We start from the raw sequence: 27922 nt of genomic DNA on the forward strand, positions 1-27922 counted from the left end.
AGGCACTGGGGCACTGGCCCCACCGAAGAGGACCTGGTGGTTTGCTGTCTGTTCCAAGGGCAGCCCACCCCCTGCTGGGGAGAGTGGTGCAGGCACGAGGGGGGATGCTCTTGTGTCCAGCACCTGCCCAGGCCTTACAGGCACAGCTCCCCGTCCCTACAGGGCTTGCACGTCAGCACCCCCGGCCTGGCCCCGGGGCAGACAGGAGGTGAGTAGCAGACAGCAGGCCCAGGGCCTGGTAGGCGCCCAGCCCCCAGGGAGCGGCACACTGCAGTCTCGCAGGCCACCTGCCACCCTCCTGGACGCCGAGCCCAGGATGCGAGGATGGCGAGCTCATCTCTGCCCACCCTGGTGCCTCTGGGCCCTGAATGCCTGCGCCCTTTCACCCGGGAGTCCCTGGCGGCCATAGAGCGGCGGGCGCTGGAGGAAGAGGCCCGGCAGCAGCGGAACAAGCAGATGGAGATCGAGGAGCCTGAAAGAAAGCCACGCAGTGACCTGGAGGCTGGCAAGAACCTGCCCCTCATCTACGGGGACCCCCCACCCGAGGTCATCGGCATCCCCCTGGAGGACCTGGACCCCTACTACAGTGACAAGAAGGTCTGGGCCAGTAGGGTTTCCTCTCCCCACCTGTCTATCGTCCGCCTGTCCCTGGGTCTCACAGCTCCCTCTCTGCCACAGACCTTCATCGTCCTTAACAAGGGCAAGGCCATCTTCCGCTTCTCCGCGACACCCGCCCTCTACATGCTGAGTCCCTTCAGTGTCGTCAGACGTGGCGCTATCAAAGTGCTCATCCACTCATATCCTGCCCAAGCGGGGCGTGTGCCGGGGCAAGAACGGGCTGGGGGCGGGCAAAGCCAGGTGCTATAGGCGAGGAGGCCCTCCCCCCACCTCTGCTCCTACCTGCTCCCTCACTGTCCTTGACCCTCCCCTGACGCTGTTCAGCATGTTCATCATGATCACTATCCTGACCAACTGCGTGTTCATGACCATGAGCAACCCGCCTTCCTGGTCCAAGCACGTGGAGTAAGTCTCTTCCTTCCTCCTCCTCGGAGGCCCCCTCCCCACACCCCACCCCTGTCTGGGACATAGCCCACCCCAGGGGTCTGAACCCTGAGGGTGCCCCGTGTGGTACTGCTCTTGTCTTCCAGGAAGACACACACTCTTATTGTCCCCCCCATCAACACTGCCCCCCCCGGGAGGGGGTGCACACTGTCACTTTCACCAATCAACCCCCCGGGCAGCATATTTCATTTTTGTGACCTCCCTCCTGGGAGGTCCATCATGGCCACGCCTGGCCCTGGCCACCCTCTCCCCACCAGGTACACGTTCACGGGGATCTATACCTTTGAGTCCCTCATCAAGATGCTGGCCCGGGGCTTCTGCATTGACGACTTCACATTCCTCCGGGACCCCTGGAACTGGCTGGACTTCAGCGTCATCACCATGGCGTAAGCAGGGCCTGGGGGGCTTCCCAAGGCAGAGGAGTGGGAGAGAAGGGGGCCAGGCCTCAAAGGGGGAAGCTGAGTGGGCTGACCCTCTTGGGGGGGGGGTGCTGCAGGGCTGACGGGCAGGTGTGCAGTAAGCTGTCTCATCCTAGGGGATGCCATGGCTGGGGTCTGGCTTGGAGGCTCTCCTGATGCCTCCTCAATGTGTCACCATGCACCATGTGCCACGACACGCGGCAGTGCTGGACCCCGATCCCATGGGAGAGCTGAGCTATCCAACCCCCACTCCCATCAAAGTTCCTGCACTGTCTTCCCAGCTCTCAGGGCCCAGGAGGAACCTTGGGGTGTCTAACATGGCCTTCCCTCTAACACCTGTGGTAACCCCAACCACAAGGATTCCTCAGGAATCCTCATTCTGGGCCTAGAGGAGCTGTGACTTCTGCCCTCATATCTGCTCCTGACTCTGACACAGTCTTCACCCCAACCCCCTGGCCCAGGTACCTGACGGAGTTTGTGGACTTGGGCAACATCTCAGCCCTGAGAACCTTCCGGGTGCTGCGGGCCCTGAAAACCATCACAGTCATCCCAGGTAGGTGCGGGGACCCCCTGCCTGGGCCAGCAGGCTTCCCCCCTATGCCCAGGCCTGGAACCTAACACTCAGGTCCAGGAGCCTGACCCAGGGTCACAATGCTCTGACGCCAAAACCTGGACATAGTCAGGGGGCCCCATGGCCAGGGAGGAGAAGGAGCCAGAGGCTGGAGGATGGGCGTACAAGAAGCAGCACAGCAAGGTGGTTAGAACACAGACTCTGAGCCAGATTTCCTGAGCTCAAGTCTCATCTCCACCACTTTCTAACTTTGACCTCAGGTAACTGGTTCAACCTACCTATGACTCAGTTTCCTCCTCTATAAAATGTGTGTGTAATAGTCCCACTCATTGGGGTGTTACGAGGAGTAAGTGTGCATGGATGTGTGTTAAATGAAATGAGCAGCTGGGCAGAGCAGAGAACTCAACCTGAGAGAGACAAAGGGAATGAGTGATGGAAAGTCCCAGCCCTGAGAGCTTGATAAGGAACACGCCACATAACCACTGAGCAATAAGGCCAGGGCAATTCCAAAGTAATGCATCAAGAAGTATGAAGTAAATAGAATCCAGATCACCCAGACCCTCAAAAAAGCATGTGGAGAAACCGGACAAGCTTCATGAAAGACAGTCTGAAAAGAGAGAACCCTGGGAGGAGGAGGATTAGGTCTAAATGCTGGAAAGCACCATCATTTTCACCTCGTCCAACACCCGCAAATGTGTCTGAGGAAAGTGAGACCTTGACAGGCCTTGGGAGGGGAAATACTTCCTGAAGGCCACACTGCTCACTGGTCACTGAGTAAAGGCCAGAGTACATTTCCTCAATGCCAGGCTTCCAGCATCTTCCCAGCTCAGAGAGTTTTGATAAGGCGGTTTTGATAAGGCGGTGCTGAGCGCCTGTTTTCTGCATCAGGATAAGAAAAGGAAATGAAATGATATGGAAGTAAGAAACACTCTGAATAGGCCCAAAGAAGAAGAAGTTATGGCTTTTCCATAAATGATGAGACTCCATCTCTGGAAGTTTGTAAGAGTTTCTATGCCTTGTCTGTCCAAAGGGTCAGGTTGCAATAACATCTCCAACTCAGTCTAGAGCTGCTGTTCCTTGGGTATGAATAGGCATTGTAAGAAAAAGGGTTCTGTTGTCAAGTAAGTTAAGGAAACATGATATTAAAGTGTGTTTGTTTCTACAGGACTTGTCAGAGCCTTTGTTAGAATAATCTACAGTCATGCTCCAAGAGCAAAATCTAGAACTGAGACTTGCCCAAACATTTATTGAACCCCTTCTTTTTTAAGGGCACAGCTGGGGGAGATCAGTGTTGTGTAAAACAGTTTGGGAGTGTTGACTTGGTGACATTTATTCAACACCACCATGTGCCTGTCTGTTGTTCTATACGTCAGGCAACAGCCTGGAAAGTCCTCATAGTGCATTCTCCTCATGGCCGAGACTCTGTGCCATTCAAATGCTCCATATCTGGGATGTGATGGGAGAAGAGTGGGCACATGTGGGAAGGCTTCAGGGTAGTGGTGCTCCTAGTAAGTCAAGCCTTGAAAGAGATGTGGTAGGCAAAGGCCTGAAGGGGGGATGAGAAGGAGCCTTCCACCTGCCCACCCCCTACTCTCACCCTCCCTCTGGTCAGGGCTGAAGACGATTGTGGGGGCCCTGATCCAGTCGGTGAAAAAGCTGTCCGATGTGATGATCCTCACCGTCTTCTGCCTGAGCGTCTTTGCTCTGGTGGGGCTGCAGCTCTTCATGGGAAACCTACGGCAGAAGTGCGTACGCTGGCCCCCGCCCTTCAATGACACGAACACCACGTGGTACGGCAATGACACGTGGTACGGCAATGACGCTTGGTACGGCAATGACACCTGGTACGCCAACGACACGTGGAACACCCATGAGAGCTGGACCAGCAACTCGACCTTTGACTGGGAAGCCTACATCAGTGACGAAAGTAAGAACTCACCCTGGGGAGGCAGGGGGGAGTACCCCTTCTTCAACCCGGCCCCTGGATTTCGGCTGTCGCCACACCTGCTCATCCCTCGGTTGGGCTGCCCGCGCAGGTGCGTGGGAGCTGCGCGCATGCGCACGCCTACGCGCATGCGCCCCATTCCGCCGGCTCTCTGCGCCCCTGCCGCATCCCATCCCGACTGCTCACCTCACAGCCGAGGTGCGGAGCTGACGCGGCCAGCGGCTTGGCTCCCTGTCGTGTATCTTTTTTTTTTTTTTTTTAAGATTTTTATTTATTTATCAGAGAGAGAGGGAGAGAGAGCGAGCACAGGCAGACAGAATGGCAGGCAGAGGCAGAGGGAGAAGCAGGCTCCCTGCCGAGCAAGGGGCATGATCCCCACGACGCTGGGATCATGACCTGAGCCGAAGGCAGCTGCTTAACCAACTGAGCCACCCAGGCGTCCCCCCCTGTCCTGTATCTACCCAGAGACCTTACAGGAGAGGCAGGGGCAGCCAGAGAGCCTCCTCTTGGTGTATGTGGTGGATACAAATGTGCCCACAGGCGTGCAACGGGTGCGTGTGTCCACAGTGTGTCCACGTGGATGACATGTTTCCTTTGTGGCCTCTGACTCCCAAAGGGAACTACTATTTCCTGGAGGGTGCCAATGACGCCCTGCTCTGTGGGAACAGCAGCGATGCCGGGTGAGTGTACAGGGTGGCAGGGAAAAGTGTCCGAGGGATGTTGGAAGTCGAAGTCGGGAACTGATTAGGGACAAGGACGTGGGGTGGATGGGAACGTAAGAAAAACCCGTGGACCTGAAAGGAACCCTTCCGCGTTTGGGGGGCGCAGACAGAACTAGAGGATTTTTCCTCTTGGGATTCCCCGACTGTCCCTCGGCTCGAGTTATCTTCCCTCCTAAAGCCAACACCTCGTTTTATCCACAGGCACTGCCCTGAGGGTTATGAGTGTATCAAGGCTGGGCGGAACCCCAACTATGGCTACACCAGCTACGACACGTTCAGCTGGGCCTTCCTGGCTCTCTTCCGCCTCATGACCCAGGACTACTGGGAGAATCTCTTCCAGCTGGTAGGACTGCCACTGCCCTGCCTCGAAGCCCTGCCTTGCAGCCCAACCGCCACCACCCCTTCCCCCACCACAGCCTCCTCAGGGCAGGACCTGAAACAAGGCCCCCTCCTCTCTGAGAACCTTCTCAGGGCCCCAGCAGACAGCTTCTTGGAGGCCTCTGACACTGGGGACCTGCCACATCTGAGGCACAGCCTTTTCTTCCTTCTCCACCTTTGCCTTAAGCGCTGAGATCTGGGCCTGGAACAGACCCCAGGCCTCACAGCAACCAGTAGGGCAGCTTAGAAATTCAACATGGCCCCAACACAAGTATTTAGCTTCTACTGTTTGTATAGGTAGGCAGGTGGCCTCTGGAGCCGCAGTGCCTTCTGGTTCTTGGTAATGTGTCTAACACAGATGATATCGACGATGATAATAATAATGGCAACTATTATTTGTTGAGCTTGTATTAGATGCCCCAACCTGCACCAGGCGCAGCGCAGGACAAGCAACGGTAGGATTCAAGTTGACCCCAAAGCCCGTGTTCACCATTTTTAAAAATTTTCTTTTATCCTGGCTCTCTGATCTCAAGATATCTGTCTCTGGTCCTCAGGGCTCTCTGAGTCAGGAGACCAGGAAAGTCTGGGTCTCAAGTGTGTATTTTGAAGTTACCCAGAATGTGGTTTAGCCTGCCAAAGATGGCTATCCCCTGCCTCAAGGTCCTCAAATCACCATGCTCTGTGAGCGACCCTCCCTGTTTCTGGACAATGGGTGTGTGGAAAGGGGTGGTGGGTGAAAGTAGGCAGGGGGCCATGTTACACTCCCTCTCCTTCTCCCCCTCTTCCCAGACCCTTCGAGCAGCTGGCAAGACCTACATGATCTTCTTTGTGGTCATCATTTTCTTGGGCTCCTTCTACCTCATTAACCTGATCCTGGCGGTGGTGGCCATGGCCTATGCAGAGCAGAATGAGGCCACCCTGGCCGAGGATCAGGAGAAAGAAGAAGAGTTTCAGCAGATGTTGGAGAAATTCAAAAAGCAGCAGGAGGAGCTGGAGAAGGTCTGGACTCAGGGAGAGGAGGCTAAGGGTTCTCCTGGGGAGGCTGAGAGTGGGGGAGAGGCATGGGGTCGGGGACTGCAAGGCAGGGTGAGTATAAGGCCCCAGGCTGGGGGCTTCAGTGGGATGAGAGACATCCAGGCAGTAGAAAGAGTATTCTGCAGCTCTCTGCCTCAGTTTCCCTATAAACAGCAAAGGATCTGGAGGAGTTAAACCTGAAGTAACCTTCCAGCTCAAATATCTGTGGTCTTGTGATTCTTTCTGGGCAGGATATGGGTCCATGCTGGGGGAGAGGTGGGTCCTAGGGAGACCCTGGGGTGCAGCCCCCCCATTGCCTCACCACCACCTGAAGTGTAGGGTTTGTCAAGACTTCCAAGAGTGGGGGGTCTTCAGGGATGAAGGTCTTCAGTCATTTTGGTTCCTACCCTGTCAATCCCATCACCACCGAGGCCATCCCCCAACCTGCACCAGGCACAGCGCAGGACAAGAAGAGGGGCCCCATCCTAAAGGACTTGGAAAGAAGCTCTGAGAGTCTATTAGTCCCTCCACCAGGCTCTGAGTTGGACTCTGTGCCCACCACCCTTGCTGATCCACAGGCCAAGGCTGCCCAGGCTCTGGAAGGCGGGGAGGCCGATGGGGACCCAGCCCACAGCAAAGACTGCAATGGTAGCCTAGACACCTCGCTTGGGGAGAAGGGGCCCCCACGGCAGAGCTGCAGTGCAGACAGTGGTATCTCAGACGCTATGGAAGGTGAGTGCTTGACACCCCTAAGGTATCCTATTCTGCTTGTCCTGCCCGTTAGGCCACTCGGACTCTTGGGGTGGGAGGCAGGTGGGGCCTGGCTGGGCCCAGCTTTAGAAGGACAGTAACTTAATATAGGCATCGAAGAAACGGCCGGGATAAATATAGTCCTGGCTTAGCCAGGCCCAGTTCTGGCTGCAAGGCCAGGATGCTGTGGGAAATGGGGGTTTCCAGGAGGGCCTTGGGAGTTGCCAAGACAATGGGGAAGAACAGGAGGATCATACTAACAAGGAAGGCCCAGTGTTCTAGAAACTGGAAATCCTGCTCCTCATATGTCTTCTGAGCAAAAACTAAAGGCCGAAGGCCAAACTCTGCCCAGGTAGAGTCACAGATTCCCGCAAATCCCCATACTGTCCTACAAGTCTCAGGGAAAGAACAGGATAAGGTAACAAGGGCAGGGTGGATAGACACGAACACGGATGGATGGATGGATGGATGGGCTGGAAGATCAATGAATGGGAAGAGACATGGGTGTATGGATGAATGAGAGGAAAGAGGGGAGGGAGGGAGAAAAGAGGAGGGAGGAAGGAAGGAGGAAACAAGGGAAGGAAGAATAATGGAAATCCAACATGGAAGAGATCTGGTTCCCTTCTCAGGTCCCACTCCCCTTCCTTTAGCCAGGAAGGACTGGGAGGGTCTAGAGGACTTTGAAGACCTCTAGAGGACCCTTTCTCACCTGACTTTATATGACAGGCATCCAGGGATCTGTCCCAGAGCATGCCCCTCGGTGTCACTGGCTGAGAAGATCACTTAACGCTACCCTGGCTGGGACCATTGTGAGAAGTTTTGGGTGTCAGACACTGTTTGAGTCACCTGAAGTGACTTGGGGGTCACCAGTTTGGGGGTGGGGCTGTTACTATCAGACTAGAATCTGCAGCCTTTGAGAGGTCCAATTAGCTAATTCGGGGGGGTGTCCCAGTCGTGTACTTGAACCCAGGTCTCCGTGGGACTTCTCCAACTCTTTCCTCATCTAGAGATGGGGGACACTAATAGCACTTCTCTCATAATGAAATAAGATCCTGCTGAGGCTGAGGACTCCCACAGGCAGCGGAGGCCTTCAAGACCAGCAAGAAGGGCAGCTTTATCCATGGGCCTGACAGAGCCCCTGGGCTCTAGAGCTGGCGGGGCAAGAACAGGGGATGTTTCCAGAAAGCCACTCTGGTGGGAAAGGCTAGACTGGCTGGGGACAGTGGAGGGGTCAGTTTTGCTGACAATGGGAGGGAGAGCCCTCTGGGGGATCCTTGGTTTGCTCTGAATGACACTGGCCAGCAGCAAGTGGAATGGGACCCAACCCTCTGCAGGGGCCTCCCACCTCTCCCTGGGGACCCTCAGGCCCAGCCCAGAGATCAGGGGTCTCCTCTGCCAAAGATCACAGCCCTGGACCATGGGCAGAAGGTGGGAGTCACTGGGGGCCAGGCTTTGTGAGGTATCCCAAGAAGGCCCAGCCTGAGGCAAGGCATTAAGAGAAGGGCTCCAGGTAGGGCTGGCTGAGGGGGTGGGGGGGTTTGAGGGCACATTAATGGGCGGGGCTTTTGGGGGTGGGACATTGAGGGGGTTGGGGTATGTGGGTGGGGCCTCCAGGGGCAGGTCTTGAGGGCAACCCACCTAAAGGCGGGCTTAAAGTAGGCTTGGCTGAGGGGATATATTTGAGATGTGAAATTCAGGGGGCAGGCCTGGAAGGTGGGATATAAGCCTGGGTCAGGGAAGGAGGACACGGGGCCTGGGGGTGCTCATCAGGTGTGTTTCTACCCTACTCCCAGAGCTGGAAGAGGCCCACCAGAAGTGCCCCCCGTGGTGGTACAAGTGTGCCCACAAAGTCCTCATATGGAACTGCTGCACCCCGTGGGTGAAGTTCAAGAACATCATCCACCTGATTGTCATGGACCCCTTCGTGGACCTGGGCATCACCATCTGCATTGTGCTCAACACCCTCTTCATGGCCATGGAGCATTACCCAATGACAGAGCACTTCGACAATGTGCTCACCGTGGGCAACCTGGTAAGGAGGGGACAGGGAGAGGTGTCACTCCCAGGCAGGATGGGGCAGGGGCCCCCTGGGATGTGTGGAAATACGGGGCACTATTGGGGGCATACAGGGACAAGCTGAGCTTATTCTCCCAGCATACGGGGGACAGGAACTGAGCTGTAAGGGAGGTACATGGGGTGATTGATGGGATGTGGAATTTTTTAGGGAATGTGGAGGCAGAGAGAGTGGGGATAAGGTGCTAGACATTTCAGGATCAGGATTGAGGGTGTCTGTGGTCCAGGCCATGCCCTGGATGGAGGCAGAGGTGGGGGGTGGGGACTTGAGTAACAGGTCTCTACCTTCAGAGGTTGTTGTGGGCCTAAGAGGGACCAAAGGGCCTGAAAGTGGGGGCATATGGCCCTTGGCACTGAGGCCCAAGAGGTGCCCCAGGCATAGCGCACCCCCCCCCCAAGCCCACTGCCCACTACCATTTCCCCCAGCGTGGCCAGGCCTGCTCCCTGCAGGCCTTTCCTGCCTGGCTATTGTTGACACACGCTGATCCGCCTGCTTATCCCTGCCCATTAGGAGCATTATCACCTCGTTTCCAGCCCCAGTGGAGCCTGACAAAGGGAAAAAGCCACCTCATCCTCCAGCCCTGCCCCACCCTTCCCCATTCCCTTAGCATGTTTCAGATAGCAAATGGGCGAGATGCTCCCCCTGACCCTGAGGGTGAGGAGAGCCCAAGGAGAACGAGATGTGGGGGCCTGTGGCAGTATGATGTGGGTGGCGTGGGCATCAGACCCTGGGCTCCCAGCCTATGAGGCAGGCACGTCTATCCCATGGATCCGTCTGAGGCAGCCAGGCCAAACTGGGCTGGGGGGGCAAGGGTGTGCCCTGGGCTCGCATTGCAGCTGCTGGCCGTGCGTGATGGGCCCAGCTTGCCACCTGCCCGCCCCCTGCCTACCCCCTGCCCACACTCCGTTGCCGTCTGGGCACCTGCTATGGCCAGGGACAGCTCCCGGGCAGGGTTCAGCATGTGCCTGGGCAGGCTGTAGACCAGGGCAGCTGGTGCCCGGCAGGAGGGGGGCTGCGCTCAGGGAGTTTTCAGAGGCTAGGCAGCCCTTACACCCCTGTGCCTGGTTTATGGAGCCTTCTCCTGGATCACTGGGCCTTCTCCTGGATCCCTGGGCCTCCCCCTTTGGGCCCCTACCCTAGACTTCTAATTCGACCAAGGTTTGCTGGACTTCAGGACCCCTGCCAGTCAGGGTAGAGAGGGTAGGGTGTAGAGACAAGAAGACTGAATTAAGTACCCCAAGACCTGGGTTTGAGGTCTGACTCATTCCCATGTGGGTGGCGTGAGCAAGCACTTGGCCGCTTATCTCTCGGAGTCTCAATGTTCTCGTTTCTGGGACAAGGGACCATGGCTCACAACTATGTAGAAATTGGCATCATCCCAGTGAGGTCATCACATCAACCACAAAGTGCTGTATGAGTGCTATATACTATGACTGGGGTGAGGCCACAAGAAGTGAAGTGACTGGCCCATGGGCACAATGCCAGAAGCGGATGGGTTCAGGTGTCTCAGAGTGGTACCCACTGTGCCCTGGGGCAGGACCATTCCACTCTTCACACACGCACGCATGCACACCTGTAGGCCGCGGGTACCACTGCCTGCCCCCGCTCAAGGCTCTGCCAGGAGGTGGGAGTCAGGGGGGACTCCCCAGGTCCCGTGCAAACTGAGATTCTGTGATGTGGACTCCCCCACCCCACCCCACAGGTCTTCACCGGCATCTTCACAGCAGAGATGGTGCTGAAGCTCATCGCCATGGACCCCTATGAGTACTTCCAGCAGGGCTGGAACATCTTCGACAGTATCATCGTCACCCTCAGCCTGGTGGAACTGGGCCTGGCCAATGTGCAAGGGCTGTCCGTGCTCCGCTCCTTCCGACTGGTGCGTGAGGCCCTGCGGCCAGGCTGAGGAGGGGCTGGGTGGGGGTATGCAGGGGGATGGGAGGAGGCATCCCCAAGAAGCTACTTGTGCATGCCTCTCCACCACTCAGAACCTTCCTGACTGGAAATGGGGAGAAAGAGCCCCCTCCCTTATCACATAGGGCTACCAGGGACCAAAATGATAGCCCTGGGAGCTGACATTTGGGCTTGACTCCCAGGGACCTGGGTGACCGTGGAGCAGAGACCATATTGCAGATCTGAAGGCTGGGGCTCGGGAGGCTCATTAGTAGTAGAATCAGGAGTCCGGTTTAGGATCCTTTCCACCACCCCATAGGAACACTTCTAATTTTTCCAAACTTTATTACGGGATCTGGCCTTCATCCACAAACATATAAAGTATACTGAAATCTGTGTGCCTACACCCACTCCAACGGCCATCAACATTCCAACAGCCATCAACATCTCTCCCCTACTTTTTGTGGGGGGGGAGCATGTGAAAGCAAATCCTGACATAAACTGTCTCCGTAAATACTTCAGCCTATATCTTTAAATGATACAGCTCATTTCTTTTGAACACATAAAGAGGATGAGGTGGTCGGATAGGAGGATTCCCATTTAACAGAGCAGCAGACCGAGGCCTCAGCTCACTCACGGGGCAGGGATTTGAGTTGTTCCGGAGAGTTGTTTCTCCCAAGGATGGGGTTCCCTCAGATCAGGCCGGGTGGGGGGAGGGGACTGGGCCTCACTAGCGCCTGCTGTCCGCCTGCCCCCAGCTGCGGGTCTTCAAGCTGGCCAAGTCGTGGCCGACGCTGAACATGCTCATCAAGATCATCGGCAACTCGGTGGGCGCGCTGGGCAACCTGACGCTGGTGCTGGCCATCATCGTGTTCATCTTCGCCGTGGTGGGCATGCAGCTGTTTGGCAAGAGCTACAAGGAGTGCGTGTGCAAGATCGCCGCCGACTGCAGCCTGCCCCGCTGGCACATGCACGACTTCTTCCACTCCTTCCTCATCGTCTTCCGCATCCTGTGCGGGGAATGGATCGAAACCATGTGGGACTGCATGGAGGTGGCCGGCCAGGCCATGTGCCTCACGGTATTCCTCATGGTCATGGTCATTGGCAACCTAGTGGTGAGTTGGGCCCGCTGGGTGGCTCCTCTCTCCCCCCCCACCACTGCCAGGAAACCCAAGCGGAACATGTCACATTCAATTAAGTCCTTTAAATTGGGCTGTCTTTCCAGGGCCTTTGCCCCATGCAGTTAAGCTGGATGAAATCACTGCCACTGGACTATAGTCTGCCTCCCCCACCCAAAAGGGCAATTTTAAACAGTTTAACACTGTGGCTCTCCAATTTTAACCTGCTTAAGAATCACCTGGAAGTTTCTTAAAACCCAGATAGATTCCTGGCCCCACGTCCCCAGAGTCTGATTCAGCAGCCTGGGGGCCAGGGCCTGGGAATCTGCCTTTCTAACCAGCGCAGCTGTCACAGGTCCAGAGGCGACACTGTGAGTAGTACTGTTGAAGCCTAGCATTTGGGGCAAAGTAACATGACAGCTGGAGGCAGACCCACACTCCAGGCCTAGCTCCGCTGTCATCTGTGTGACCTTGAACGAGCGACTGCTCTGTGGTCAGCTGGGTGCGGGAAGGTGGCACGCGGGGTTGGCTCCAGGACTCCAGGGCCTCCTGTCCATCTCTCACCCTCTCACCCTCTTCCGTTCCTGGCATCAAGCCCCGGGAGTAGGGAGAATCCAGAGTATGGCATAAATGGCCTTCATCCTGCCGCTTTCTGTGGCTCAGGGCTTCCCTGTGGGGCTGGTGCTGGGGAGGAGCCGCAGGGGGCCCCATGATGAGCAGGGGTGCCGGCTGCCGTCACACTGACCAGCATTTCTGTGGCTGGGGCCCCAGGGTGGCCTGTGTCCACACCCTGATGCCACAATTCCTGCCCTGCTCAGGGTGGGCAGCACTCCTGCTGCTGTGGAGCCTGGTGCCCAGCTGCCCCCATGGCCGACGCTGCCCTGGGCAACGGGGGTGGGAAGACGCACGTCCCCACGTTCCACAAAGGCCGGCGGAATCCTTGAGCTGCTGGGTCAGCACTTCTCAGATATCGCTAAGCTCCGGCTGCGGCGAGAGCCGTCCAGTGTCACCTCCACTGAGGTCCTGAGCCCCCAGGGACAGTTAGGCAGGAGAACCCCAGGGCCTGGGGTGTGGGGGAGAGAGAGAGAGATGTCCCAGCAGAACGGGGGTGGGATGGCGTGGGTAGCTAGCTCTGAGTAGAAGTTTGTGCAGGTAAAGGTTAAGGGCCCAGCACGACTGAAAGGGTCTGCGGGGGTTTCTGTCTGTACGTGGGCAAACTCAAAACCATTGCAAGCCCCTGCTTTGCCACATACTGACTAGGAAACCCTGAGACATTATTTAACCATCTCTCTGGCCTCAATTTTTCTCACGTGGAAAATGGGGATGGTGACGGTGGGGACCCACTGGAGCACATGGTCTGAGCGCCCAGTAAAGCGCTTGGTCTACAAGGTGGGGCCCTGGGGGGGTGCTGCAGAGTGGTGGTTCAGGTCTCTGCCATAGGGGTCACCCCCACTCTCCCCGAGGACTGGGCTCCTGCCTGCGCAGAGGGCTTTCCCTGCCTTATCCCTAATGCTCTCCCAACCCCGGGAGGGAGGTCATGTTGGCACCGTGCTCCGAGAAGCCACTGCCGGGGACCACACAGCTAGTGTAAGACTGAGCCTGGACTAGAACCTGAGTCTGCGTCAGTAACAGCAGCGGGGGGTGAGCACGACAGCGTCAACACGGGCAGTAACGACAGTGACAGCTGACCTCCATGTGCATTTGTCCAGCATTCTGAGCGCCTTCTGTGTGTCTATCTCTTGATGCTCGCCATCGCTTCAGGGGGACGTGCTGTTTCATCTCTGCATTTTAGACAGGGAAGTAAAGGTTCAGGGAGGGAAGCTAGTAACCTGCACAGGATCAGAACCCAAGCAGTCTAGAACCCTTGCACTGCCTCAGTGTGCTGTCACACAGGCGTGTCACTCCATACACACACACACACACACCCCACCCATACTCCTTCCCAGCCCAGCTCTGCCTTGATCTGCCCTCGCTTGGCTCAGGGGGAGTAGAGCAGCCCAGGGAGGCGGCACCAACAGCTCCTTGGGCACTGTCCCCGCCTACTGCCCCCCCCCCCAGGCTTCCTGGAAGCCAGTGTCTGTTAGAGGGCACTGGAGGCATCCTGCCATTGAGTGTGGGGCCCCATGCCCCCTGCATTGTGGCACTTGTGCTCTTGCTCTGGGTTACTGCGAAGAAGAGGAAATGATGAGGGCATAGGTAACCCACCCCTCAGCGCCCCTGGGGGAACATGATGTTCACCCCCCTTCCCCCCAGCCCTCTTCCCCACGCCTTGCCTGACGCAGCTATTTCTGTCCTAGGCAGGAGCCGTGTGCAAACCCTGCTGACCCAGAGAGCAGCTAATTCCCATCTCAGATGTGTTTCTGAACACTGGATGCCCCCCCCTCACCCCAGCAAAGGGAAAGAAAGACCCATAAATGTTGGTTGGGGGCAAAAGCAGAAAAGCAGCTAGAGGGCAGGGAGATGGGGAGGAATGCCCCCCCCACACACCTTCTCCCCAGTTGTGTGTATCTATAGAAATACGAACTTTAAAGGCGTTCTGCTAACATGGTAGTTAAGGTGATGATAAAAAGGTCTTGGAGGAGTCCCGGTGAAACCAGGCCATGAGAGCCACATGGAGAAGTCAGCCGAGGGTGGACGTGTACAGGCTCCCCTACTCCTTCTTGCCCACTTATACAACCAGCCCTGTCCCTAGGTGCCCAGAGTAAGTCCCAGCCCTGCCTCTGGCTGGCAGGAACCAGGACCCCCCACCGCAGCTGGGCTTCACTGTCCTCTTTGTTCCCAGGGGAAGGGAGACTGGTGGAAGGCAGAGCTACCAGGAAGGTTGAGGCACAACCTCTGGGGCTGCCATTCACATTGTAGTCTAAATGAATGATGTCTTCCAAAGTTATGTAATGACTGGACACCTGGATTCAAGTCCTGACTGTGTTGGATGTCTCAGGGCATATCCCTCTACCTCTCTGAGACTTAGTTTCCTTATTAATAAAATGCTGAGCTGACCTCAGAGCTAATCATACTCTTCCCTATACCTTATACCTTCTGCCCTTGCGCACATGACAGCCAGCATGTTTTGAGTGCCTACTGTGTGCTCTACTTACGCTGATCTTTCAATCTTCAAAAAATGCAAGGAGGTGGGTACTAGAACCATCCCCATTATATGAGGAAACGGAGGCACAGAGCAGCGATATGATTTGCCTCAGGACACCTCACTAATACACCGGGCTTCAAGGCCAAGCAGCATGGTTTCAAAGCCTGCGCACCCCAGTCTCTACTACCACGCAAACCCACCGCACCGATCTGGTCAAATGTCTGTCTCTACTAGGTTAGAGCTCCCTGACATCACAGTGGGAGAGGCTCAGCTATGGTCTGTCTCTGGAAAATAAAGCTGGAGACTGGAGGGGTAGACCAGTATTAAATCTTCCAGCAGGGAAATGGGAGTGGGAAGAAAGCCAGGTGGAGCAGGGAATCCCAAGGAGAGAAAAGGGGGCGACTAGCAAATGCCCTTCTCAGAGCAATAGGGTACGTTGCTCTGAGCACCAGGGAGCACAAGCTCTAGTAACAGACAGGAAAAGAAGGCTCAGCTGATTCAGGGTCCCAATAAGTCCTGAAAACTCAGAAACCTGAGACCTGTTCTTTGTTCTTACTTCTCAAGCAGCGGAGGTGGAGGACAGAGTCCTAGAAAGAGTCCTTGTCACCCAATGGGCCTCCCCAAACCCTTTCTCTACCCTCCCCAAACCCTTTCTCTGCAGACTCCTGGCATGTGCCTAAGCCTCAACTTCTCTTTCTGCAAAGTGGGGCCGATAGGAATGCTCCACCTCCCCAAGCAGTTGTGAGGATTCCATTAGGTGATAACCCTTCAAATGCCCCCATGTGGTAGGTCTGATCTGGAGGCCTGAGGCACCTCATGCTGGCTGAAGGTGGCACCCTCGGCAGGCCCCCTGAGGCTGAGCTCAGGTTCCTCCCAACCCCTGCTTCCCAGGTCCTGAACCTCTTCCTGGCCCTGCTGCTGAGCTCCTTCAGCGCTGACAGCCTGGCTGCCTCCGACGAAGATGGCGAAATGAACAACCTGCAGATCGCCATTGGGCGCATCAAGTGGGGCATCAGCTTTGCCAAAGTCTTTCTCCTGGGACTGCTGCATGGCAAGGTCCTGCGCCCCAAGGACATCATGCTCAGCCTCGGGAAGCCTGGGGAGGCTGGGGAGGCCGGGGAGGCCGGGGAGAGTACCCCAGAGGACGAGAAGAAGGAGCCACCGCCCGACGAGGATGACAAGGACCTGAAGAAGGACAATCACATTTTGAACCACGTGGCCCTGGTTGACGGTTCTCCCCCCAGCATCGAGCTGGACCACCTCAACTTCATCAACAACCCCTACCTGACCATTCATGTGCCCATCGCCTCCGAGGAGTCCGACCTGGAGATGCCCACGGAGGAGGAGACTGACACGTTCTCAGAGCCTGAGGATAGCAAGGTGAGCCCATCACAGCACCCAGCTTGAGGGGCCCAGGGGTCAGATAAACATGGCTTCAAATTTTTGTGTGACCCTAGACAAGTCACAAATCCTGAGCCTCGGTTTCTCCATCTGTAAAATGGGCGTATGGCACCTCTCTCAGGGCAGGGTCGGGAGCAGTAGGTAAGATGCTGTGTATAAGCACACAGAAGGCTCTCTGTGCATGCTGACTGACGATTAACCAGATGGGCCCTGCCTGCCCTTGCCCAGTGTCCCTTCACTCTGGCTCCGCACCTCCACCTGGGCCCCCCTCTCACCAGCAGGTGGTGCTCTTGGACAGGACGTTCCTATCTGTGGCGCCCTGGCTCCAAGGTTAGGACCCAAGATGACCCTCTTAAGGCTCTCCTCTGAACTTGAAGGCCCTCCGGTTATCTCACTGGAGCTGGTGCCAACCTCCCAGGGTGGGCCAAAGTGCTGGGTCTGGACTGGGGACTCTGAGGGGTGGAGGGGGTTGGGGGGGCCACGGGGGCTGGGTACAAGGAGAGCAGAGAGCTGGGCAGACTCAGGGGTAGCCCTGACCCACCCATCCAGGAGATGCCCCTCCTCCTGCCTCTTCCCAGCAAGGGTGACAGAGGGACTGGTGGTCACCCCTGGAGCCTCAGCCTGAGCCTCTCCAGGGAGTAGACTCTGAGCCCCAAATCCCGTCCTCCAGCTCTGGCAAGGGAAGGGCTAGTACCTCGGGTAGGGCAGGGCCCCCTCCCCATCTCCACCATCTCGGCCCTGGGCCTGGCTGGGCACTGGAGTCTCAAAGAATTTTGCACTGAAAGCTCTTGACTCCTTATTCCCCCGATTTGTGTCACGCTGACTTACCAAGGGGCCAAGTGCCTGCCAAGCTATAAATACCCAGGGAAATGTGGCACCGACCTCGGTATGAGGAGCGGAGGTGGGGGAGGGCAGGAGAGCACCCAGGGCCAAGGCTCCGGGGACTCTCAGGGGGACAAACAAGGCTCCCAGGGTGATTGTGGGAGTTGGGACACACAAGCAGGACAAATGGCTTAGTGGGTGCCCTGGCTGACCTAATGCCTGCCTCAGTTTCCTTTTCTGTCAGCTGGGCACAAGGGGACCTCCTTAATTTTCCGGTGCCATTCTGGATCCAGAGCTGTCCTCTCCATCTTCCCCTTCAGGGACCTCAGCTCCAGCCATGAAGGGGTTCCCTTGAGGAGGGCGGCTAGGGCCAAGAACCTGGTTCGGGACGGGGAGGGGCCTGGGCAGGCCAGACACTCGCCTCCCCGTTCTTGCCCCACTCCCATCGGGTTCCCTGTGCCCCAGGCTGGAGCTTCTGCTGGGGAAAGTTTTTCATCCTTTCTGGGCTCCTCAGCCCAGCAGACCCTGGATATGGGAAGGCCCAGATCTTGAGGACGCTGCGTGCAATTCCCTGCGGGCTTTGGCAGCCCCGGCTCCATTCTGACCCCTTTCATGCTCCCTCAAAAGTCCCTTCAGGCCTCTTATTCCTCCACTTCCCCAGACTGGCTCAACCACCCCCCAGCCTCCTCCCTTACCTGAGGCCCTCACCTGCCTCCTCCTGTCCTCACCATCCCTTTCCAGGCCTCGGCCCAGCCCTGCTCCAAATGGAAGTACGTGAGGGCAGGACCATAGCTGCCTTGGTTGCTGTGGTTCTGCGAAGGTCACGGCACTGGCTCCATAACCCGGGGCTCAGGGAATGAATGAGTGCTGAATGAATGAGTAGGTCAGCTCTACCCCCTTTCTCCTCTCCCTTCTGGTCCCTCATCCTCACCTCCTCCGTTCACCTGGTGGGAGAACACAGGATTCACGTCACCCTGTGGTCCCCTGCAGAAGCCAGTGCAGCCCCTGGATGGGAATTCCTCCGTCTGCAGCACCGCCGACTATAAGCCCCCTGAGGAGGACCCTGAGGAGCAGGCTGAAGAGAACCCCGATGGGGAACAGCCCGAGGAGTGCTTCACGGAGGGTGAGGGCGAGCTGTGTGGGTGCACCCCTACCGCCTCCCCTGGCGCCTCCCCTAGCCCAGCAGCTCCTGGAAGGGGTGGACCAGGCTAGGGCCTGGGGTGCAGGTGACATCCCGGCCCAGCCCCAACCACCTGCCTCCTCGAGGACATCTCAAGACCATGTGCATCACTGAGAGCAGGCAGAGCCTCCCCCCAACCCCCCATGCTGCCCTGCCCTGACACAGCCTGGGGGCAATACAGCCCCAGGGAGGGGCACCAGAGCCCAAATGCCTCCCAGCCCCTGACCCCTGAGCCTCAGGCATGTGCAGTGGGTGCACACCAGGCCCTGCGGACTGCCGCACGGAACCGCCACCAGGTCCTGAGTGTGACCCAGTGCTTGGGAGGGGCAGGTGCTCTGGAATGGCTGCTCTAGGACTATTACCCTCCTTGGCTTCACCAGCAGAGAGAGGCCAGCCCGGCCCTGCAGCAGAGAGCCCTGCACACCCCCTACAGCACCCAGGGCCGGGGCTGGGCGGTGTGAAGCTTGCCAGGGAGGGGTGGGGAAGATGGGCTCAGCCAATCTTGGGAAGGGGGTGGGAGCATGCTGCCTGTGGGTCTGGGGCCAGCCCCCAGTCCTGTGATGTGGTACCCTTGCCCCCTTCCCTCCCCCAGCCTGCGTGCAACGCTGCCCTGTCCTCTACGTGGACATTTCCCAGGGCCGTGGGAAGATGTGGTGGGCGCTCCGCAGGGCCTGCTTCAAGATTGTTGAGCACAACTGGTTTGAGACCTTCATCGTCTTCATGATCCTGCTCAGCAGCGGAGCCTTGGTAGGCATGCCCTGGGGGGCGGGTGTGGGCAGCGGCAGGTGCCAGGCCCAAAGGAGGCCCTCCTGGGACTCCCTCCTTTTTCAGACCATGGGAGGGATGAGACCTGGGTGGTCTCGGCCCCAGAGAACCCTAAAGGGACTAGCTTGTGCTTGCAGGATATGACACAGAAAGTGTTCATTTCCGTAAAGCAACAGGCAGGGTCCAACTCTGTGTGCACCCCCAGTGACAGGTGGCGGCCAGGGCAGAGGTGGGAAGGCCCTGGGAATGTTGAATGAGGGGGTGATCAGGGCTGAACATGTGTCACAGTGCAGGCCCCCAAGCAGGTGACTGAGTGTTGCACCTGAGGAAGGGCTGCTGAGCGGCTTCTCCCCGTGGGGAAACTCGCTTGCCCCATGGGCCCCACAGAGTCTGGGAAAAGCCAACAGCCTGGCCTCGGCCTGGTCCCAGCCCAGACCGGGGGGAAGCCATGGCAGTAGACTGGGTGGGGGATGGGGTTCCTGCCCCGGCCTCTGTGGCTCTGGCCACCCCCAGCCATGCTGGTATCCCCAGGCCTTTGAGGACATCTACATCGAGCAGCGGCGAGTCATCCGCACCATCCTGGAGTATGCGGACAAGGTGTTCACCTACATCTTCATCCTGGAGATGCTGCTCAAGTGGGTGGCCTACGGTTTCAAGGTGTACTTCACCAATGCCTGGTGCTGGCTGGACTTCCTCATTGTGGATGTGAGTGTGCCCCACGGCCAGATCCCAAGGCACCCCCGGGGCAAAGGAGGTCCCGCCACCCTGACCAGCCCACTCTCCCTCTGCAGGTCTCCATCATCAGTCTGGTGGCCAACTGGCTGGGCTACTCGGAGCTGGGACCCATCAAATCCCTGCGGACGCTGCGGGCCCTGCGTCCCCTGAGGGCACTGTCCCGATTTGAGGGCATGCGGGTGGGTGCCCAAGGGGGCTCTGAGGAGGGCTAGGGTTTGGGGGAGCAGCCACCGCAGGGCGGGGTGCAGTGAGCACAGGTCTGTACTCCAGCCACCGCTGGGGGAGGAGAGGCCGGAGACTCTGGGCCCCGCTGAAGGCCAGATTTGAGGCCCCCAGACATCCTCCCATACCACCCAAATGCCACTTCTATCGCTCAGCCCCTGCTTAGCTCATCCCTGCCACCGCTGGGGGGCAGCAGAGGCTGCATCAGCTCCTAGGAAGGGCTCTCCTTCCCTAGGACGGAGGAAGAAGGGAGGCAGGCCCGTGGGTGTCAAGATGTCCCTCCCCAGCCTCAGACCCCAGCCTACCAGAACTCTGCGACCTGGACAAGCAGGCAGGGCCTGGGCCTGGGCTCTGAGCCTGCCCACTCTTCCATCAGGCCCTTGAGAACAGAAGTGACAGTAAATAATAGAAGCTTTGGCCAAGACAATTGGGACTTCCCCAGCTAAGAGAGGTCTGTTGGGAATAATAAGACCCATCACAGGGACAGATGTCTGTGAAGCAGCTGGTCGCAGGCCAGCAGGGCCCTCAGCCAGAGGGGCTCCCTCCTGTTCATGCAAGGGGCCAGCCAATGCTGGGTCCTCCCACCTCAGAACCAGGGACTCCTCCTCCCCGAGGCGAGATGACCTGCCCATGCAGCTGGCTGGTGCCCCGGCCAAGAATAGAGCTGTACCCCAGGCATCACCAGGTCTGTGCCGCCCACTCTGTCTGGAAGTCATGAAACACCTTCTCCTCAGAAAAGGACGATTCTCAAGATTAGGCCAACCCGACAGAGTGAAGCTAGCCTGTACAACCAGGGCTGGGGGTGGGGCACAGGGTCCTTCTGCTTTGAAGACCCCGATGGCTTTTCTGTATCTATGTCTCTAATGCTAGGAACGGATGAGCAGGGTGCCAGGTCACGGGGGCTGAGTTTCCTATGGGGGCCAAGAAAGGAGTGTTTGTCTCCTGCCTAGTGACCCGTGGCCAGGCTGCTTCCAGAGAAGCCTAATGCCCTGACTCTGGGCTGATAGCTCCAGCCAAGCAGAGAGCCCTCTTCAACCACTAGGCCAGCAGCACCCCAACCCTACTCCTCACTTCCCCACCCCCACTCCCAACATAGAGCCCAGCAGACTTCTCCCCCAGACTTGGCTCAGAGCGACCCTCCTCCAGGAAGCCTTCCCTGAATAACCATGCCCAGCCCTGTCTGGTCCCCTTAGTGAAGGTGGGGAGCCCTGTCCCAAAGGAGCCTGCGTAAAGATCTGGCAACAAGCCCTCACCCCGGCCCCCCAGGTGGTGGTGAACGCCCTCTTGGGAGCCATCCCCTCCATCATGAACGTGCTGCTTGTCTGCCTCATCTTCTGGCTCATCTTCAGCATCATGGGCGTCAACCTGTTTGCCGGCAAGTTCTACTACTGCATCAACACCACCACCTCTGAGAGGTTTGACATCTCCGAGGTCAACAACAAATCAGATTGTGAGAGCCTTATGCACACAGGCCAGGTCCGCTGGCTCAACGTCAAGGTCAACTATGACAATGTGGGTCTAGGCTACCTCTCCCTCTTACAGGTGGTAAGTGTAACCTGCTGCCCTTGCACTAAACTGAGATGGAAGTGCTCCCAGATTCTTACTGTACCTGCACCCACTGCTGCTCCTCGTTAGGACCCCCCCCCTTCCGGTGTGGTGGGACCCTGAGGTAATATTTAGACCTCTCTGGTCTCTATGTGATGCCTGCCCTGTGGGGTCTGGGGAGGACCACGCTAGGGTGAGGAGGGAGACTCATGGCTGGTAGAAATGGGAAGCAGTTCCTCTCTTCAAACCTAAACACACTCTCCCAGGCCACCTTCAAGGGCTGGATGGACATCATGTATGCGGCGGTGGACTCCCGGGAGGTGAGTGGGGCTCACCGAAATGTGGCTGGCAAGCAAGCCAGGGGAGAGGGTGCAGATCAGAAACACGTGGCCCCATGCCACGTCCTGAGGAGCCCCCCAAACTCAGCAGCCTGAGGGGTAGAAGGGTCCACCTCTGGGTCCTAGGATGCCCTTCCTGCCAACAGTGAGATGGGGAGCAGGGAGCAGCCAACATTCCCCTCAACCTCTCCGTCCCATTCCATCTCATCCCTGTGGCTGTCCCATCCTGTCCTGTCCTGTGGCCTCTGCAGAAGGAAGAACAGCCCCAGTACGAGGTGAACATCTACATGTACCTCTATTTTGTCATCTTCATCATCTTTGGGTCCTTCTTCACCCTCAACCTCTTCATCGGTGTCATCATTGACAACTTCAACCAGCAGAAGAAGAAGATGAGTATCCACCCACCCTCCCTGGGCTCTAGCCTCCCTCTCTTCGCTCCCCCGACCCTTCATATAGTCCCACATGCCGCCTCAGCCCCTACTGTGTGGTGCTGGTGGGATGACTGAAGCAGCAAGCTTGGGTTCAGATCCTCCCCGGCGACTCTGAGAAAGTGACTTGGCCTAGGCTATGAGCCAGTGCTGGTCCTCTTCCACACTCTGTCTGTCACCCCGCCCCCCTCCCTCCTTTCCCTGGACCCTGCCTCTCCCTCCTTCCCCCCTCCCTCAGCCCCTATCTCTGGCCCCTCCAGGTCCCCTTGCTGGTGTGGGGGCTGCTTTAAGGGTGGTGCCTGAGATGTGGAGGCCCTGAAGACACAGGAGAGGGGCCCTCAACCTTACTGGCACCATCCCATTATACTTTGGAGGGAAAGACATCTTTATGACAGAGGAACAGAAGAAATACTACAATGCCATGAAGAAGCTTGGCTCCAAGAAGCCTCAGAAGCCAATTCCCCGGCCCCAGGTACCAGCCCTCTGAGCCCCTCCTCCTAACAGCCTGGATGAACCTTCCACCCAAGGGGGCCGATGGGGACCAAATGCAGGCTGCCCCCTACCCACCAGGCAGTGTCCCTACTGTGAGGCTGGGGCCACCTGGGGTGAGGCTGGGGCAGCAGTGGCCTCAAACCCCAGCTACTGGTTTGCCCCTCACCTGGCCTTGCACAGCCCGCCGTATCTGCCCATCCCTTTAGTGGGAGGGAGGCCCCTAGAAGTGGGCAGAAGAGAATGTCCAGACACCCTCCCTCGTGAGCAACAATTCAGGAGCAGGAAGAGAGGTTGCCGGGGGAACCTGAGGGGAGAAAGGGTCCTGGAGGGAGGAAGCAACCCATGGAACCCCCAGAACATCCTGTCCAGACAGGTCTCCCCTCCCTGCCATGGCCGACTCTACCACGAGTCCTGACACCTCTCCGTCATGCTGTGTGTCACCCCATGCCCCTGGCCTGTCCACACAATGTGGATACTAACCACTGCCCCCCACATCCACCCCCCACACCCTCGCACCCCTCCCCATGCTGCAGAACAAGATCCAGGGCATGGTGTATGACTGCGTGACCAAGCAGGTGTTTGACATCACGATCATGATCCTGATCTGCCTCAACATGGTCACCATGATGGTGGAGACGGACGACCAGAGCCAGCTCAAGGTGGACATCCTGTACAACATCAACATGGTCTTCATCATCATCTTCACTGGCGAGTGCGTGCTCAAGATGCTCGCCCTGCGCCAGTACTACTTCACTGTGGGCTGGAACATCTTCGACTTCGTGGTCGTCATCCTGTCCATCGTGGGTGAGCGGGGCCGGGCTGGGAAGACCCACCCAGGGAGGCCTGTGGCTCCCGTCCTTGTGCTCACACACCTGCCCTTGCACCTGGAAATCTCGCACACGCATGTACACGGACACACGTGCATAGGCCGCTGGCGTCCACACCATGCCCAGAAAGCACACGGGCCGGGCTCACAGGCAGGATGTCAGCTGCACACCCACGACACGCTTCATCAGTAGATGCACACTCGGCTGCCGAGGTGCCTAGTGGAAGACAGATGGTTCTAGCATCTGTACACACAGAAGTGCACAAACGTGTGTCAGTGTGATAGCAACTAACCACTTATTGATCATTTACAATTTGCCTGACACTGTGCTATCCCAAGAGGTTGGTGCTGTTACCACCTCTGCTTTACAGGTGAGGAAGGTGAGTCACAAACAAGTTAGGCTCAGAGTCACACACAGAGCTGTCCTCCCTCTGTCTCACCTGGGGCTTCTACAAACAGCCTTGGGAGTCGGCTTACCCTCAACCCCATCAGCCTGGGCATATCTCACCTCCTTCCAGCTGTGTCAGGATGGAGCAGAGCTCCCACACCCAGGACCCTGGAGAGCCCAACCTCATCAGTCAGGCCATTTAGGCTGTGCTTCTCCTGCTCCCTTCTGGGGAACAGCACACCAGCCAGGCTCCCTTGAGCCCCACATGCCCCCCACCCCCCTCCCCCTGCACCTGCTCCCTGACCCCGCCTCCCACCCCAAGGACAGAGCTCCTCACTCTTTCTCCCTGCAGGCCTTGCGCTCTCCGATCTGATCCAGAAATACTTCGTGTCACCCACACTGTTCCGAGTGATCCGCCTGGCCCGGATCGGGCGTGTCCTGCGGCTGATCCGGGGGGCCAAGGGCATCCGGACTCTGCTCTTTGCCCTCATGATGTCTTTGCCTGCCCTCTTCAACATTGGCCTCCTCCTCTTTCTCGTAATGTTTATCTACTCCATCTTCGGCATGTCCAACTTTGCCTATGTCAAGAAGGAGTCAGGCATCGATGACATGTTCAACTTTGAGACCTTTGGCAACAGCATCATCTGTCTCTTTGAGATCACCACATCAGCCGGCTGGGATGGGCTCCTGAACCCCATACTCAACAGTGGGCCCCCCGACTGTGACCCAACACTCGAGAACCCGGGCACCAGCGTCAGGGGTGACTGTGGCAACCCTTCCATTGGCATCTGCTTCTTCTGCAGCTACATCATCATCTCCTTCCTCATCGTGGTCAACATGTACATTGCCATCATCCTAGAGAACTTCAACGTGGCCACCGAGGAGAGCAGCGAGCCCCTCAGCGAGGACGATTTCGAGATGTTCTATGAGACGTGGGAGAAGTTTGACCCCGATGCCACGCAGTTCATCGACTATAGCCGCCTCTCGGACTTTGTAGACACCCTGCAGGAGCCACTGAGGATCGCCAAGCCCAACAAGATCAAGCTCATCACGCTGGACCTACCCATGGTGCCGGGGGACAAAATTCACTGCCTGGACATCCTCTTTGCCCTCACCAAGGAGGTCCTAGGCGACTCTGGGGAAATGGACGCTCTCAAGGAGACCATGGAGGAGAAGTTCATGGCAGCCAACCCCTCCAAGGTCTCCTATGAGCCCATCACCACCACCCTCAAGAGGAAGCACGAGGAGGTGTGTGCCATCAAGATCCAGAGGGCCTACCGCCGGCACCTGCTCCAGCGCACGGTGAAGCAGGCATCCTACATGTACCGCCATGGCCAGGATGGCGGTGGGGACGGTGGCCCCGAGAAGGAGGGCCTGATTGCCACCACCATGAGCAGGATGTATGGCCAAGAGAATGGGAACAGCAGCGTGCCGGGCACGGGTGAGGACAGGGGCTCAACGGGGGACTCCGGATCGGCCATCGGGCTCACACCCATCAGCCCCTCTGATGCTGCCCTCCCTCCCTCCCCACCCCTGGGGCAGACAGTGCGCCCGGGGGTCAAAGAGTCTCTCGTCTAATAGCAGCAGCGAGGTGGCCCGCTGAGCCTGGCACAGCCCCCCCAAAACCCTCATGGTGCCTGCTCACTGAGGGAGCAGGCTTTGAGTCTGCAGCTGATCGGCTCCCTGGCTGGGACAGGATTTGGCCACACTGGGGCTGACCCCCCAGGCCGTGGAAAATGGGAACTGCACTCGGAGACCACCCTGGGCCTGAGGCTCTCCCCGCGTCCATGGTTTCTCATTTCAAGTTGCTCTCACCTCCTCATGGGCCCTGCTGCCTCTCCTCTTGGGGGAGGTCAGAACATCAGAAATCTCTGCCCCCCACATTGGGGAGGAGTCAGCCTACAGTGGAGGGATGAGCTGCGCTCCTCCACCAGAGTCTTAAGGGCTATAGGCCTCTCCCGAGGAAGTGGCTCAAGCCCCTCAGGCCTCTCCCGGCTAAAGATGTCTTAACCTCAGTGGGAGCAGACTCCTGACCCAGAGCCTACCAGCCCTCCCCTGCCTGGGATACAGCTACGTCCTTCCAGACCACAAGTTAACTGGAGAAGAGAAATGTCACTGGTCCACAAGTGGTTCCCTGAGTCTGGTTGGCCACTGGATCCTGATGCATCTGGCTGGGGTTGTGGCCCCTGAAACCATGCCCTGCTTTGTCCATTGTGCAGCCCCTGGCTCCCCCGGCCGTCCCCTGGGGGAAGAGCAGGAGGGAGGGTTCCCCTCAAGAATGATCTTCTTCTAGGAAGCATGGAGGGTTGACAGAGGTGGGGTCCCGCCAGCCGCATCACTGCCCTGGAGGCTTCCCTGGCCAGAGCACCCCGACCTGGGGCAAGGGCAGGGACCCTGGAGCCTGGGGGTAGGTTTCTGTTCCCTCCCTCCTGCTTTAGCACCACAGGGTCTCTGTAGCCTCAGCCAGCCTCCAGATCCCCTCAGCCCCTGCCACACCCCTCTCTCCGTCCCTCCTCATCCTCCTCTCCCCATCCTCAAAGTGATCCTAAGAGTGTTGTCCTTGAGCCCGTGTTAGATTTCAACACCGGGATGTGCGCAGCTCCCCTGGCTCGGGCCCAACCTTCCAACTTCCTGCTGCCTGGTGTTATTGGCACCACTGGTCCGGGCATGGCCACGCCAGGCCTTTTCGGCTCCCGGAGAACAGATGGAGGCTGAGCTCAGAGGAGGCATGGAGACACCTCAGGCATCACTGGATTTACTCACTTGTGCGTGTACCTTGGGTCTGCTTCATGCCTGTGTGTACAGCTGTGTGTGCATTCGAGTCCTCAAAGCACTGTGTCCTGCCCCCGCGTGTGTGTGTTGTCTGTAGTGTCCGCGTGCCCCTGTAGTGTGACGAGTGTGCGCGCGTGTGTGTCCTGTGTAGTCCTGTCCATGGGGTGTGCCTGTGCTGTGAGTGTGTGAATGAGTGTGAACGTGCATGGTGAGATTTGCACGTTGAGTCCCCGTTGGCCTTAGTTCCTCTTCTCTTTCTTGTTTCTTGTGAACAGTTTGATTAAAACTCAGGAAGCAGCAAAACCTCCAAAACAATGTGGCTGTGGGTGTGGGTCTGTGTATGTGTGTGTGTGTGTGTGTGCGCGCGTGTGCGTGTGCCCACAGGCTGGAGCCTCTCTTTCTGTCTGCCTGACTCTCTGCCTCCTGGCCAGCCACTGTCCCTTCCTCCTATTCCCTTCATCACACCCACTGCCTCAGCCCCGCTCCCTGTCTCTTGCCTGTGTCCTCCATGGAAGGAAGCCCCATTCCTACCTTCCCACAACCGTCTGTCTCTTCCTTCAGAAGATGCATCCTAGAGAGGGCAGCCTCCTCCCTGACCAGTACCCTGTCCCCTGCCCTTCCCCCAAACTGGGGTGTCCCCAAGAGCCTCCGCATCTGTTGAACTGGATATTCACCCAAAGACTGCATGGAGACTACAGAGACCACCCCGCCCCTGGCCCTGACCTGTGGCCCCCGTCCACACCTACGCCCATCCCCACTCTGTCCGGGTGGGAACAGACCCAAGCCGGGCTCCTTTGTACAGTTCTTATAATAAACCTGCCACCCCTCAACCCTCCCCCACCCCCCAATCCCCGTGCCTCACCTGCACGCTTCTTCCTTCTGCACCTCCTCGTGCGGATGTTGACAGGGTCTGAGGGCTGCAAGAGGCAAGAAGGGCTGGTGGGGATTGGAGCCAAAATGGGGAGGACTTGGGGAGCCTC

The 27922-nt window shown here is 57.8% G+C and overlaps 1 protein-coding gene across 1 annotated transcript; it reads left to right on the forward strand.

Moving 5' to 3' along the window:
- SCN4A (sodium voltage-gated channel alpha subunit 4) lies at nt 1-27909 on the forward strand. The gene is made up of 24 exons (XM_059381148.1): nt 1-597; nt 679-797; nt 934-1023; nt 1320-1448; nt 1943-2034; nt 3665-3979; nt 4614-4677; nt 4921-5062; nt 5887-6096; nt 6690-6843; nt 8655-8893; nt 10638-10811; nt 11584-11940; nt 15920-16408; nt 18242-18374; nt 19024-19178; nt 19728-19901; nt 19988-20110; nt 21420-21698; nt 21965-22018; nt 22288-22425; nt 22832-22936; nt 23490-23760; nt 24523-27909. The coding sequence occupies exons 1-24, from the start codon at nt 325-327 to the stop codon at nt 25746-25748; spliced, it is 5505 nt and encodes a 1834-aa protein (XP_059237131.1). The 5' UTR covers nt 1-324; the 3' UTR covers nt 25749-27909.
- Nucleotides 27910-27922: the final 13 nt, after the last annotated feature.

This window comes from Mustela nigripes, chromosome 16 (genome assembly GCF_022355385.1).
Source record: "Mustela nigripes isolate SB6536 chromosome 16, MUSNIG.SB6536, whole genome shotgun sequence".
NCBI lineage: Eukaryota > Metazoa > Chordata > Mammalia > Carnivora > Mustelidae > Mustela > Mustela nigripes.

Coding starts and splice junctions, on each gene's coding strand:
- SCN4A (XM_059381148.1), top strand. CDS start 325: ATGGCGAGCTCATCTCTGCCCACCCTGGTGCCTCTGGGCCCTGAATGC. Junction 19,902..19,987: donor TGGACTTCCTCATTGTGGAT/GTGAGTGTGCCC, acceptor CTCCCTCTGCAG/GTCTCCATCATCAGTCTGGT. Junction 23,761..24,522: donor CGTCATCCTGTCCATCGTGG/GTGAGCGGGGCC, acceptor TTCTCCCTGCAG/GCCTTGCGCTCTCCGATCTG.